The 14293-nt window shown below is 38.4% G+C and overlaps 1 protein-coding gene across 2 annotated transcripts in view; it reads right to left on the reverse strand.

The window, feature by feature from the left end:
* The window catches only part of RPA1 (replication protein A1), a 74645-nt gene that overhangs the window by 57203 nt on the left and 3149 nt on the right, over nt 1–14293 (reverse strand). For both annotated transcript variants that reach the window (XM_027626599.1, XM_027626598.1), the window contains exons 2-4: nt 3084–3134; nt 1992–2070; nt 1016–1124 (exon numbers count right to left, since the gene is read on the reverse strand). In XM_027626599.1, the coding sequence (XP_027482400.1) occupies nt 1016–1124; nt 1992–2070; nt 3084–3134 (239 nt within the window). The remainder of the gene's footprint in view (nt 1–1015; nt 1125–1991; nt 2071–3083; nt 3135–14293) is intronic.

A 14293-nucleotide genomic window follows, 5' to 3' on the forward strand; every position in this document is an offset into this window, starting at 1 on the left:
TTTGAGAGGATTGTAAAAATACAGACCTATTTTAGAATATCTGTTAATTCACATACGGATTTTTTAAAATGTAAGAATATCCGCAAAACAAAACAAAACAAACAAAAACACAGCACAAATATATTTCAAACCAGTAGAGGAAAAATATTTAAGGAAAAAAATCAATCCAAGGCAAGAAAAAATAAAGCAAAAACATGGTAAAAACACAAAAATTAGAAAAAAAATCAATAATAAATTAAGCAGAATAAACTCACCAACTAAATCTCAAACTGATTTCTAAAATCATATGCTGTTTATAAAAGACATCCAAGGTTAAGAACAGAGAAACTGAAAGTTAAAAGGACAATGATACAGCAAACAAATACAAAGCAAAACGTACAGATAATACTGTAACATACATTGACATACCCTTATTAAGAGGGGAATGCTTATTACATTTGTTTCCCATGTATTCTGTGATTGGAAATAAAAAGCTTAAAAGGCTCTCCCCAACAAAAAATGTCCTATTTTAGCAACAGTTACCCAGGAATAACAGTGCTGCTCACCACTGCACCTTGAGCGTGTAGCATCTGTCAGTACTCAGCATACTCTATATTGGCTGAATAAAGTTTACCATGAAACATTCAAGATTGCAAAAAAGGGGCAGCATCACATAATTAATTACATCATTTTTGCTCTTATAAGTAACCCCTTTTCATTAACACATACTTCAAAAGAGAATCTTAAAACCAGTGCTTCTGAAGAAATTAGAAATAAAAGTTCTGCATTCTGCTTTAATCTCCTGCTTTGAAATTTCCAATCTGTTTCCATTATTTCTCTTCCTTTGGTGCCATGTTTTAGTCACCCGAGTTCAAATCTCAATAGCTGTAAACTCTTAGCTGAAAGCTCCTCGTTGTCTTTGATTCTTAAATGAATTTTGGCATCCAGTGGATTTCTCTGTAGAAAAATTAGTCCCCATTCTACAACACAATAAAACCAAAGAACACCCCCCAAAACAAAGAAAAATACCACATACCTTCCATCTTTCAGAGTGTTAACAATGAATCGGTTAATCTGGCAAATACAATTGCTAGACAATTGTTCTTTCTCAACCAGAGGGTTCAACTGTGTTGCCAACATGAAAGCTGAAAAGCACAGAGATTACTTTAGTTCCCACAACACTTCAGTCATGACAATCTGAAAGCTGATCACACCTGGACTAGCAAAGGAAAACAATGCCTTGAATATGTTTCTGAAATTAAAACAACTCAGATTCTGCATAGTGAAAAACAATATAATTTACCGTGTTAAACATCTGCTGGTACTTTGAAATGTATTTCTTAAAGTGCCCAAAATAATTTTTTCCATCATTCAGGTTTCATGACAAAGACTAAAAAGTCTTTTCCATGTTCTTCACCTTGTGACTAGAGATAGCAAGCAATATTCTGCAAATTCTTTCTCCCTTGTAAAGTTTCCAACACAGAAATAAATCCCCAAAAAGGCAAGTATAGACAACTAACCCATTATATTCACTAAATGTCAATACCATCCTGAGGGAAATTAATCAAAGAAAACAGAGCACCAGTTAGAGAAAATTAATTAAGCCAAGTGGCTGCTTTCCACTAGATCTAGTCTATTGTTAGAATGCTCTCTGCCGGGGCCTGGGTGGCTCAGTCGTTAAGCGGCTGCCTTCAGGTCAGGTCATGATCCCAGAGTCCTGGGATCAAGTCCCACATCGGGCTCCGTGCTCAGTGGGAAGCCTGCTCTCCCTCTCCCACTCCCCAGCTGGTGTTCCTGCTCTCGCTGTCTCTGTCTCTGTCAAATAAATAAATAAATAAAATCATTAAAAAAGAAAAAAAAAGAATGCTCTCTGCCAGCCGTAATTCTGTGTGAATGAAGTGCATGGCCAAGCAAATGTACATTTCTGAAATGCCCCAAATTATCACAATCGAAGTGCTGGGTGTTCTTTTATTATTTAAATGCAAATTCCTAGATTTATACACCATACTTACAGGATAGAGTGTTCAATCCATCACTCATAAGCAGTCGATAACGGGGTGGACTACTCCCTGTAATAATGGGACGGATGTTCTAGGATAGAAAACTTGATTCATTAGTTGGGTTGTCTTCCCAGTCCCAGGGATAAGTAAACTTAAGTGGCAGGAGAGTGGGTTTGCCATTAGTTCAACAAACACTGAACTGCTTGCCCATTCTCTTGACACCTAAATCCAAGCAAAAGAAAATTGGATTTGATGATTTTCCCACCACCGTCTCTGTATTAACATTATTAAACACAACATAGTTGAGAATAAAATGAGTTTCAATTCTCTTCTGTTCTCTCTCAACTCAAATTTGATTGAAAATTAATTTTAAAAAAGATACAAGGCACCTGATATATATAAGGAGCTACACAGAAAACATGCTAAAAATACAAAATGGAAAAAAAAATATCCTTGCCCTGGAGGGGCTCACAAATGAGGTGGAGACAGAGGCAAAGAGACATAGAGAGTTATGCACATGACATGGGGACACAGCTAAGACGTTTATCACAACCTGAAGGAAATCAGAAGCAGTTCTCCAAAGGAAGTAAAGTACATAAACAGAGCTTTAAGATGAATGGCAGTGAGTTTGGGAGTAACTCAGGGAGATCATTAAGCCTATGACTCAGAATCTGCAGGTATGAGCCAGGATGCTGCTTCTATGCATTTTTTAAATTCCCACTAAAATTTGAGAACCCTTTAAATGAATGATAGGGTTAATGATGAGTTTTAAGCAGATATGTTCATTGCAGGCCCACATAAGGCAGATTTGAGCAAGACAAACCTTAGGGCAGGAAGAAAAGGAGGCAGTGGTAATGATGGGTAGCACTACAGTATCCATCAACTGTGGAAAGAACAGAAGGCAAAGCCTTTGGCTAGCATAATACTGGGGGAAAAAAAAAGGCCTGTTTCCTCTCTTAGGGTTACAACAAGACTGGCCTATTTTTGGGGATGATGAAGAGAATTTCCTAAAGTGGACGAATCTGTGTGTGCTTCATCAAATGTAATTTGTAATTACATAAAAGTTTTTAAAATGTGTGACATAAAATATTCAAAGGTACTCACAATGACTTGGAGGATGGGTTTTATGGATGTATCTCCCTGTTGCATTATGACCTGAAAGAGTAAAAACAGAATGAGATATACATTCAAATCATGACCAAAATCTGACATATTTTTACAGTTTGGTATTTGGAATAAACTACAGATAACATTATTAAAGAGGCTTTTTGGAGCTTATCATTTGAAAATCCAGTTTAAGTTTCATCACTACAGACAAATCATAAAATAAGTGGGATACATGCTTACCAACAAGGATATACTACTACATCCAAAATAAAGGCATCACATATGTACTCATTATTCAGAACAGCGCATTAATTTGACTATAGTGCCCATTTATAGAGAATTAGATAAGTATGGTAAATCCTTAGAGTATTATGCAGCCTTAAAAAGATGTTTATAGGGGCGCCTGAGTGGCTCAGTCGTTGAGTGTCTGCCTTCGGCTCAGGTCATGATCCCAGGGTCCTGGGATCGGGCCCCGCATCACGCTCCCTGCTCTGCGGGAAGCCTGCTTCTCCCTCTCCCACTCCCTCTGCTTGTGTTCCCTCTTTTGCTGTGTCTCTCTCTGTCAAATAAATAAATAAAATCTTAAAAAAAAAAAGATGTTTATATAATGCTGGTTGTCTCTTGTGAGAGAACTGAGGAGTGGGGGCCACATGTGGGAGGCAGACCTCATACTGAATCTTCTTTTCACACCTTTTGAATTTTAAATCTCTTGACTCTATTAGCAATTATGAAAATAATATCTAAAATAAGGGGCGCCCGGGTGGCTCAGTTAGTTAAGCATCTGACTCTTGACTTTGGCTCAGGTCGTGATCTCAGGGTCGTGAGATGGAACCCTACATCAGGCTCCAGACTAAGATTCTCTCCCCTTTTCCTTCTCTCTCTGCCCCTACCCCCAAATAATATCTAAAAAAAAAAAACAAAAAAACACCAGAATATCAACCAGGCTTTTAGTTTGTGTTTAAAAAGCCATCATTTAAAGGTAACCATCAGGGGGTGCCTGGATAGCGCAGCCAGTTAAGCATCAGGCTCTTGGTTTCGGCTCGGGGCTTGGGTCATGATCTCGGGGTCTTGGGATCAGGCCCCTCGTCGGGCTCCTCGGTCAGCACAGAGTCTGCTTAGGTTTCCCTCTCCCTCTGTCCCTCCTCCCCACTCTTGTGCATGTGCTCTTTCTCTCTCTCAAATAAATAAAATAAATCTTAAAAAAATAAATAAATAAAGGTAATCATCAGAAAAACTAACAGCAGTGAAGACTGGTTCTCTGGCCTCTAATTTTGCCCATGCTGAAATAAATGGTACAGGGGCGCCTGGGTGGCTCAGTCGTCAAGCGTCTGCCTTTGGCTCAGGTCATGATCCCTGGGTCCTGGGATCAAGCCCCGCATCAGGCTCCCTGCTCAGTGGGGGGCCTGCTTCTCCCTCTCCCACTCCCCCTGCTTATATTCCCTCTCGCTGGCTCTCTCTCTGTCAAATAAATAAAAATCTTTTTAAAAAAAATGAAATAAATGGTACCAGACTAGCTCTTCCAACCACCAACTAAAAAACTGGACAAAAATATATAAACTGTTTTCAAATACAGGACAACAGGTAGAGAAAGACTGTGATCACTGAAATGATCAGAACCCTATGATCATCCTGGCTTTTGGCACAGAGGCACTTTTAGACCACAGCATGGACGAGGGAACCCAAGAAGAACGTGGTAGCCCTACTGAGCACAGATCAGAGTTCAGAGAGATGAGTTAGCTGGATTTCATGGATGCAGAGTACCAGAGATGAGGGAGCAACACAGAGAAAGACCTTCAATAACCTACACACGAATTCCTTTGAGTCTCTAGCTGAGTTCTAAGTTGTGCATACACAGAATGAGATTCTACAAGGCCAGGTAAAGAGTAAATATTAGAGAGCTATAAACTGAAAAATTAGTGGAGCTCACACAGGCTGGAATACAGATGAGTTCTAATCAGCCAGAAGACAGAAAACTCAATAAACATCTGCTGCGTTCAGCAGAAAATCCCAGAAAGGGCATGCTTTAGAAACAGAACTAAACTAGACCAAAGTAAAAGCTATTCTAGACCCATTCCAGTCTCTGAGGGATCAGCTGATTTGCAAGTAAATTAACAGTCTGCCAAAACAACTCAATATTCTTTTTTAAGACTTATTTATTTATTTGAGAGAGAGAGCCAGCGTGCACAGGCATGCATGCACAAGTGGGAGGGGCAGAGGGAGAGGTTCTCAAGCAGATTCCAAGCTGAGCGTGGAGCCCAACACAGGGCTCAATCTCATGACCTGAGCCGAAACCAAGAGTCAGATGCTTAACCAACTGCACCACCCAGGTGCCCCACAACTTACTATTCTTTAAAGAAATTTTAAAATACTCTATGTAACAGTGTGGGAAGTAGGCAAAAAGTACTTTCACTGCACACTGGAATATTGGCTGTCACTCCGAGGAAAAGCACTTGTGCCGTTGAGTTGTGAGTTGAACCAACTGCTTTTTTACACAACACCATTTTTACCTGCAAGGCCAAATGACAAACTGGTTATTCAAACTTCAGAATTTAGTAAATATTTTCTCAAAAATAAGGTGAACCTGTTTTCAAGGAAAATGACAGTTACTGCCAGTTATACAAGGGTTTTTGAGTGAAAATCAGAACTTTTGAAAACTTCTATTCGCCAACAATGAGCTTTACAGCTTCTCAATGCTTACAAACTTTTCTGATTAGTGAGATTAATAAGCATGAATTTTTGTTATATAATGAAACATACCAATATTTGGAAGATCTGCATAATGCAATGAGCCAGCATTTTCCAAATGACCAATGCATGACATTATGAATAATGCATAGGCAAAAGATCCATTCAAAATGCAAGACAGACCAATTCTTTTTTTTTTTTTTTTTTATTTAAGAGAGCGAGAGAGAGCAAGCATGAGCGGGAGGAGGGGCAGAAAGAGAGGGAGAAGCAGACTCCCTGATGATCAGAGAGCCCAACAGGGGGCGAGATCCCTGGGATCATGACCCGAGCAGAAGGCAAACGCTTAACAACTGGGCCTCCCAGGTGCCCCAAGATAGACCAATTTAACATTCCAACTAACCTTTAAGAAACTACCATTTGGGGCGCCTGGGTGGCTCAGTCAGTTAAGCGACTGCTTTTGGCTCAGGTCTTGATCCTGGAGTCCCGGGATCGAGTCCCGCATCGGGCTCCCCGCTCGGCAGGGAGTCTGCTTCTCCCTCTGACCCTCCCCCTTCTCATGTGCTCTCTCTCTCTCTCAAATAAATAAATAAAATCTTAAAAAAAAAAGAAACTACCATTTGTTGAGTTTGATACAGTATTAGAGAAAAGCTTTGTCTACTCACAACCATTCTGACACCGTATGTGTGGGTTTTCCACATGAAGGAACTCTCTGTAGACACCAAGTGTGTCCTACAATCAATTCTGACACTAGAGTTAGTGTACACCCCATAGGTTAGAGGCTCAGTCCCACAAGACCTCCCTTGCTTACTTCAGATACCCACCTCAAGTAGTGGGTCCTTAAGATGCCCACACTTCTGCCTTACTTGCCTACAAATTGGGGGTTCCTATGACCCCCTCCTCAGGCTCAAAGAACTCAGAGAATCACTTTACTGGTTTATTATAAAAGATATTATAAAGGATACAAATGAACCACCAGATGAAGAGGTACATAGGGCAAGGTCTGGAAGGGTACTGAGCATAGGAATTTCTGTCCCTGTGTGGAATTTGGGGTGTGTGACCCTCCTGGCATGTAGATGTGTTCACCAACGTGGAAGCTCTCTGATTCCTGCTGTTTAGGGGTTTTCTGAAGGTCCCATTACATAGGCACGATTGATTAAATCACTGGCCATTGGTGACTAGATCAATCTCCTGACTCTCTGGGGGACAGTGGCAGGGCAGGGGGGTAGTTTAGAGTTGAAAGTTCCAACCCTTTCTTTTTTTTTAAGATTTATTTATTTGAGAGAGAGAGCATGTGTGTGTGTGCGCATGAGCATGAGTGGGAGGGGTAGAGGGAAACGGAGAGAGAATCTCAAGCCGACTCTGCACTGAGTGCAGAGCTGGATGTGGGGCTTGATCCCAGGACCCTGAGATCATGACCTGAGCTGAAACCAAGAGTCAGATGCTCAACTGACTATGCCACTCAGGTGCCCCAAGACCAAATATATGTTTCTTATTATATTATAATATTACAATATCACAAGGATCAAAAAAAGAAGCCTGAAATATTAAAATACCCCCTCTTTTCCAACTACATACCTGAGGCCAGATTTCCTTTATATAGATCACCCCCCCAAAAAAATCAATATACCGAATACAGAAGCTATTATGAAAATCTAGCTCCCATATCTTCTAAAGCCAGATGCTAAAGCAATGTGCAAAAATGTAAAACAATATCAATTTTCTATTTGTTTTGAAATATATAGCTGTTTTCCACCATTTATGTTAGCAGAAGTTTATCATTATCTTAAATGTATAAATATTTTTATAAAATATCTCAGTTATAATTTCAAATATGGTAAGGTAGATATCTCACACACACAAAAAAGTTCTTGGGGGTAGAGGGGCAATGATTTTTTTAAGAGTATTCTAAGATCAGGGTGCCTGAGTGGCTCAGTCTGTCAAGATCTTGATCTTGGCTCAGGTCATGATCGTAGGCCCGTGTCAGGCTCGGGGGCACAGGGCATGGGGCACTGGGCATGCAGTCTGCTTGAGACGCTCTTCCTCTGTCCCTCACCCTGCTTGAGCACATGCTCACTCTCTCTCTGTCTCTCTCTAAAATAAGTAAATAGATAAAACCTTTAAATAAAAAGAGTATTCTAAGATCAAAATGTTTGATGTTGAGTGTAGCATAACATAGAGTTGTCCAATTGCTGTGTTATGCACCTGAAACTAAGATAATGTTGTGTATCCACCGCACTTAATAAAAAAAAAAGAGAACCACCGCGTTTTAGACTAAATATTTGTGTCTCCCCTCCCCCAATTCATATGTTGAAGTCCTAAGCCCCAGTGTGATGGGAGCCTTTGGAGGTACTTAGATTTTTTTTTTTTTTAAGATTTTATTTATTTATTTGCCAGAGAGAAAGGGAGAGTACAAGCAGGGGGAGGGGCAGGCAAAGAGAGAAGCAGACTCCCCGCTGAGCCAGGAGCCCGATGTGGGGCTGGATCCCAGGACTCTGGGATCATGACCTGAGCCAAAGGCAGCCGCTTAACCATCTAAGCCACCCAGGCGCCCCTGGAGGTACTTAGTTTTAATGAGGTCATGAGGGTAAAGACCCCATATCAGAATTATTGCCCTTAGAGGAGGAACAGACAGCAGAGCTCTCTCTTCCCACAAAGACGCAGTCATGGGAGCATACAGTGAGATGGCAGCTTCCAGCCAGGAACACAGCCCTCACCCAGAACTGAATCTGCTGGCACCTCAATCTCAGATTTCCTGGCCTCTATGAAAATGAAATCTGTTGTTCGCACCACCCAGTCTATTTTATAATAGTAGTCTGAACTAAGATGAAGTGCTCTAAAGCAATCCTTAAAAAAGTAAAGCAAAGAATACAGCTAATAAATCAATAGTGGAAATAAATTCAAATCATAAAAAATACTCAATCCAGAAGTCAGGAAAAGCTAAACAACCACAACAACAAACAGATGGGAAAAGTAGCAAAATGAAAAATTTAAACCTAAACATGTAACTATATTAAGTGTAAATGGTTCAAGTACTCCAATTAAAAGGCAGAAACTGTCAGGATGAATAAGATCCAACTATTTGCTGTCTACAAGAAATGTACTTCAAATATAAAGAGACAGGTTAAAAATGAAACATTGGAAAAAGATGTATCATTACTGGCAGGCAAAGAAGGCTTCAGGACAAGGAATATTACCAGAGATAAAAAAGGACATTTCATAATAATGGGGTTGATTCCTGAAGAAGACACAATGATAAATGTATGCACCTAATAACAAAGTTTCAAAATACATGAAGCAAAAACCTACAGAATTAAAAGGAGAAATAGAGAAGTTCACCATTATCATTGGTGGTTTCAACACTCTTCTTTCAGTTAATGATAGGGCAAATAGACAAAAAAATATGTAGAACAATATGAAAGATTAAACTATCAACCAACTTGACCTAATTAGATAAACTAACAATTGCAAAATACACAGTCTTTTAAGTGCACCTATAACATTTTCATCAAGATTCCATATGCTGGGAAATAAAACAAGTCTCAGTAAATGTTAAAAGACTGAATTCAGAGAGTATGTTATTTGACCACACTGGAATTAAACTAAAAATCCTAACAATAGGATATCTAGAAAACTTCCAAATACTTGGAAATTAAACAGTAAACTTTTTTTTTTTTTTTAAGTAATTTCTATATCCAACTTGGGGCTTGAACTCACAACTCAGAGATCAAGAGTCGCATGCTCTACCTATTGAGCCAGGAAGGTACCCTGTAAACAATAAACTTCTAAATAACCCATTTGTTGAAAAAGAAACCACAAGAGAAAATATAAAGTATTACTAGCAGAATGAAAATGAAAATACAATCTATCTAAATGTATGGTACTCACTAGAGAAATGCTTAGAGGGAAAATTAAAGCTTTAAATGATTAAAGAAAAAAGGTCCAAAATCAATTATCTAAGCTTCCACCATAAGAAGCCAGAAAAAGAATAAACTAAACTCAAGCATGTAGAAGGAAGAAATGAAAGAGAGCAAAAATCAATAAAATAGAAAATGGATAAGCAACAGGAAAAAACAATTGAACCAAAAGCTGGATCTTTGAAAAGATCAACAAAATTGATAAACCTCTAACTAGTCTGATCAAGAAAAAGAAAACAAATATTCTCAATATCAGAAATGAAAAATGCAAAAAAAAATGAAAAATGCATCACAATGAATCACATATATATTAGATTATACATATACGAGATAACTTTATGAAAAAACTTAGATTAAATGGGTAAGTCCCTTGAAAAACACAAAGTATCAAAACTAACATACAAAATGTAGAGATTCTAGATAGAAATATATCCATTAAAGAAACTGAATTTATAATTTAAAATATTCCAACAGAGAGAACACTAGTCCAGATGGCTTTATTGGTAAATTTTGTCTAACGTGTAAAGACAAAAAAATATCAATCTTGCATAAACTATGTCAGGCAATAGAGGAGAATACTTTCCAACTCATTTTATGATGTTAGGTTTACCTCATAGAAAAAACAAAGTCATTCTAAGAAAGAAAACTAATTGGGGCGCCTGGGTGGCTCAGTCGTTAGGCATCTACCTTCAGCTCAGGTCATGAACCCAGGGTCCTGGGATCGAGCCCCACATCAGGCTCCCTGCTTGGGGGGAAGCCTGCTTCTCCCTCAGCCACTCCCCCTGCTTGTGTTCCCTCTCTCACTGTATCTCTTTCTGTTTAAAAATAAAATAATAAAAAAAGAAAAATAAAAAAGAAAACTACAGACCTATATACAACTCATTAATGGAAATGCAAAATACCACTATACACTCACTAGGATAAACTTAAAAAGACTGACAAAACTAACTGTTGGCAAGGATATGGAGCAACTAGAATTCTCACAAGCACTTTGGAAAACAGTTTAGCAATTTCTTTTTTTTTTTTTTTAAAGATTTCATTTATTTATTTGAGAGAGAGAGAATGAGAGCACGAGAGGGAAGAGGGTCAGTGGGAGAAGCAGACTCCCTGCTCAGCAGGGAGCCCAATGAGGTACTCGATCCCGGGACTCCAGGATCATGACCTGAGCTGAAGGCAGTCGCTTAACCAACTGAGCCACCCAGGCGCCCCAGTTTAGCAATTTCTTATATTCACTTAACGTATAACCCAGCAATTACACTCCTAGGCATTTATCCCAGAGAAGTGAAAATATATTTCCACAAAAAGACGTGTACATAAATGTTCATACCATCTTCATTCATAATAGCCAAAAAATGAAAATAACTCAAATGTTTAACAGTACCAGGTCAATTAAACAAATTGTGTTTATTCACACAATAGAGTACTACACAGCAATAAAAGGTGCAAACTACTGAGATGACATTTTGCTGAGACAAGCCAGATACAAGTTTACATGAAGTTTCAGAATGGTCAAAACTAACCTTTAGAGATAAAAACCAGAAGTCAAAACTCTGGTTTACCTAGGCTGGAAGCAAGGACTAGGGAAGGAACAGGAGATTGGAATGGTGTATACATTTGCCAAAGCTCATCAAACTGAAAACATCTTGATGAGCTTTTATTATATACATTATATACATTACAGTTTTTATTAAGTGTAAATCCCATTGAATTTCAGTAAAGATGATTTTTTTAAGTTCCTAGGGAACAGAACTTGGGCAGGGTGGAGGAAAAAGTCAGTAATTTCTTAAAACACCTTTCTGTTCTATTTGATTTTAAAACCACACGCATGTATTAATTTATTATTCTTTTTAATTTGTGTCATCATAAAGTGATTATAAGATTAAATCTTCTGGGACATACAATATGATATGTACACTTAAGACAAAATTGCCTTAAATTTTCCAAATTAACATTACCTATAAAAACACAAAGTAAACCCAATTTAAAAAATGGGCAAAAGGCTTTAGAATAGACATTTTCCAAAGACCTACAGATGGCCAATAGATACAAAGAATCTTCAACATCACTAATCATCATGGAAATGCAAATCAAAACCACAATCAGATTGAGTATTATCAAAAAGACAAAAAGTATGAAGTGTTGGCAAAGATGTGGATGAAAGGGAACCCTTGTACACTGTTGGTGGGGAACATAAATTGGTGCAGCCACTATGGAAAACAGTATGGAGGCTCCTCAAAAAATTAAAAATCAAAACCACCATATGATCCAGCAGTTCAACTTCCAGGTATGTACCTGAAGAAAACCAAAACACCAATTCAAAGAGATATACGAACCCTATGTTCACTGCAGCATTACTTATAATATCCAAGATTAAGAAGCAACCTAAGTGTCCATAAAGAGATGAACGGATAAAGACATAAAGATAAAGAGACACACACACACACACACACACACAGGAGTATTACTCAACCATAAAAAAGAATGAAATCTTACCACTTGTGACAACAAGATGGACCTAGACAGTATTATGCTAAATGAAATAAGCCTGACAGAGAAGACAAATAACATATGATTTCATGTTGAATCTATAAAACAAAAAAAAAAAACAGAAACAAACTCATAGATACAGGAAACAAACTATTAGTTACACGAGTGGGGAGTGACTGGGGTGCGGGTGAAATGGGTGAAGGGAATTAAGAGGTTCAGGCTTGGGGCACCTGGGTGGCTCAGCTGGTTAAGCATCTGCCTTTGGCTCAGGCTGAGATCTCAGGGTCCTGGGATCAAGCCCCACATTGGGCTCCCTGCTCAGCAGGAAGCCTGCTTCTCTCTCTCCCTCTGCCTGCCGCTTCCCCTGCTTGTGCTCTGTCAAATAAATAAAATCCTTAAAAAAAAAAAAAAGAGGTTTAGGCTTCCAGATATAAAATAAATGGGTCATGGGGATATAAAGCACAACACAGGGAAGTTAGTCAGTAACAATGTAATAACTTTGTGTGGTAACAGACAGTAACCAGATTTATTATGGGGATCATTTCCTAATGTATAAAAATGCCAAATCACTATGATGAACACCTGAAACTAATAGAATACTATATGTCAATTATACTTCAATTAAAAAAATACTAAGCAACAGAATGTAGTCAAGGGCACATGCATTCAAATCTTCACCCCACTGACAAATTATTTAACTTCTCTGCACTTTAATTTCTTCATCTGTGAGATGCAGGTAATTATGGAAATCTACCTTACAGGGTTATTGTAAGTACTGACTATTATAGATAAAGTATCTGGCACATTGGAAAAGGCAAAAATATTAGTTCCTTTCCCTTTTCTTTATATTACCCAATAAATTAAGATACAAATGCTATTTATTCGATTTACCACAATACTTCCATGCATAATCTCTTCTTTTATATTAGCTCTTGCCCCAAATGTCTCTACTATTTATGTGTTAGTTGCTTACCCTTTGGGCCTGTGTCTTTTGAACTGAAATGATACTACTTGCTTTAGCTGATGATAATCAGAGTTGGCAAAGGTCCTCCACACTGTCACCACAAACACAAACATTTTCTTTGCCATTTATGAATAAAACTTAATACTTGACCTAACACTGGAAATATGTTTCCAAAGTTTTGAATACAGCAAAAACCAAGCAATCAAATTATTAACACCATAACCATTCTTTCTAAAAGTGAAGAACAAGAAAAATAAAAATAAATAAAAGTGAAGAACAATTCCTAATTTGTCTTAAAGGCACAAGGTGGGGCGCCTGGGTGGCTTAGTTACGCGCTCTTGCTCTCTCTCTCTTAAATTTTTTTAAAAGATTTTATTTATTTATTTGTCAGAGAGAGAGAGAGCACAAGCAGGGGAAGCAGCAGGCAGAGGGAGAAGCTGGCTTCCCACTGAGCAAGGAGCCTGATGCGGGCCTTGATGCCTGAACCCCAGGATCATGACCTGAGCTGAAGGTAGACACTCAACCCACTGAGCCGCCCAGGCATCCCAATAAATCTTTTTTTTTTAAAGCGCAAGGTAGCAGCTATAAGTAAATGAGAACTACAATTTTCAATCCCTTCTCAGGTTTAATTGTTCCTAATTTATTCAAATAGTCACTCCACTCTGCCAAGTGTTCTTCCCCATTCATCTCTGTCCCTTTCTTTTCACTGCCTCATATGCAACTAGCAAACATTTACTGGATACCTAAAACTTGCCAGCACTGCTCCCGGTATTTAGGAGACTATTTTGAGCGAAAAAAGATGTTAATTTCAGGCCTCAAAGAATCTACAATCCAGTGGGGAAGACAGAAGGTAACTAATATTAGTCAAATAAAAAGTAAATAAGTATAAAATTACATCTGCGATTATTAATAAGAAATAACATATACTGAGCATTTACTGCGTACCAGGCATGGACTAAGAACTTTAAATGTAAAAGCTCACCTAATTCCCCACTAACCCTAGGCAATAGGTACCAGGTATCATTACCCTCATTTTACAGAAGAGAAAGGCAAAGTTTAGTATCTTGCCCAAAGTCACACAGCTAGTAAGTGAACAAGCAGGAGTTAGGGTCTCAAAATAAAGGGAATTAGGCTAGTAAGTCAAGGAAGGCTTCTCT

The sequence above is a fragment of the Zalophus californianus genome, chromosome 16 (assembly GCF_009762305.2).
Source record: "Zalophus californianus isolate mZalCal1 chromosome 16, mZalCal1.pri.v2, whole genome shotgun sequence".
NCBI classification, from domain to species: domain Eukaryota; kingdom Metazoa; phylum Chordata; class Mammalia; order Carnivora; family Otariidae; genus Zalophus; species Zalophus californianus.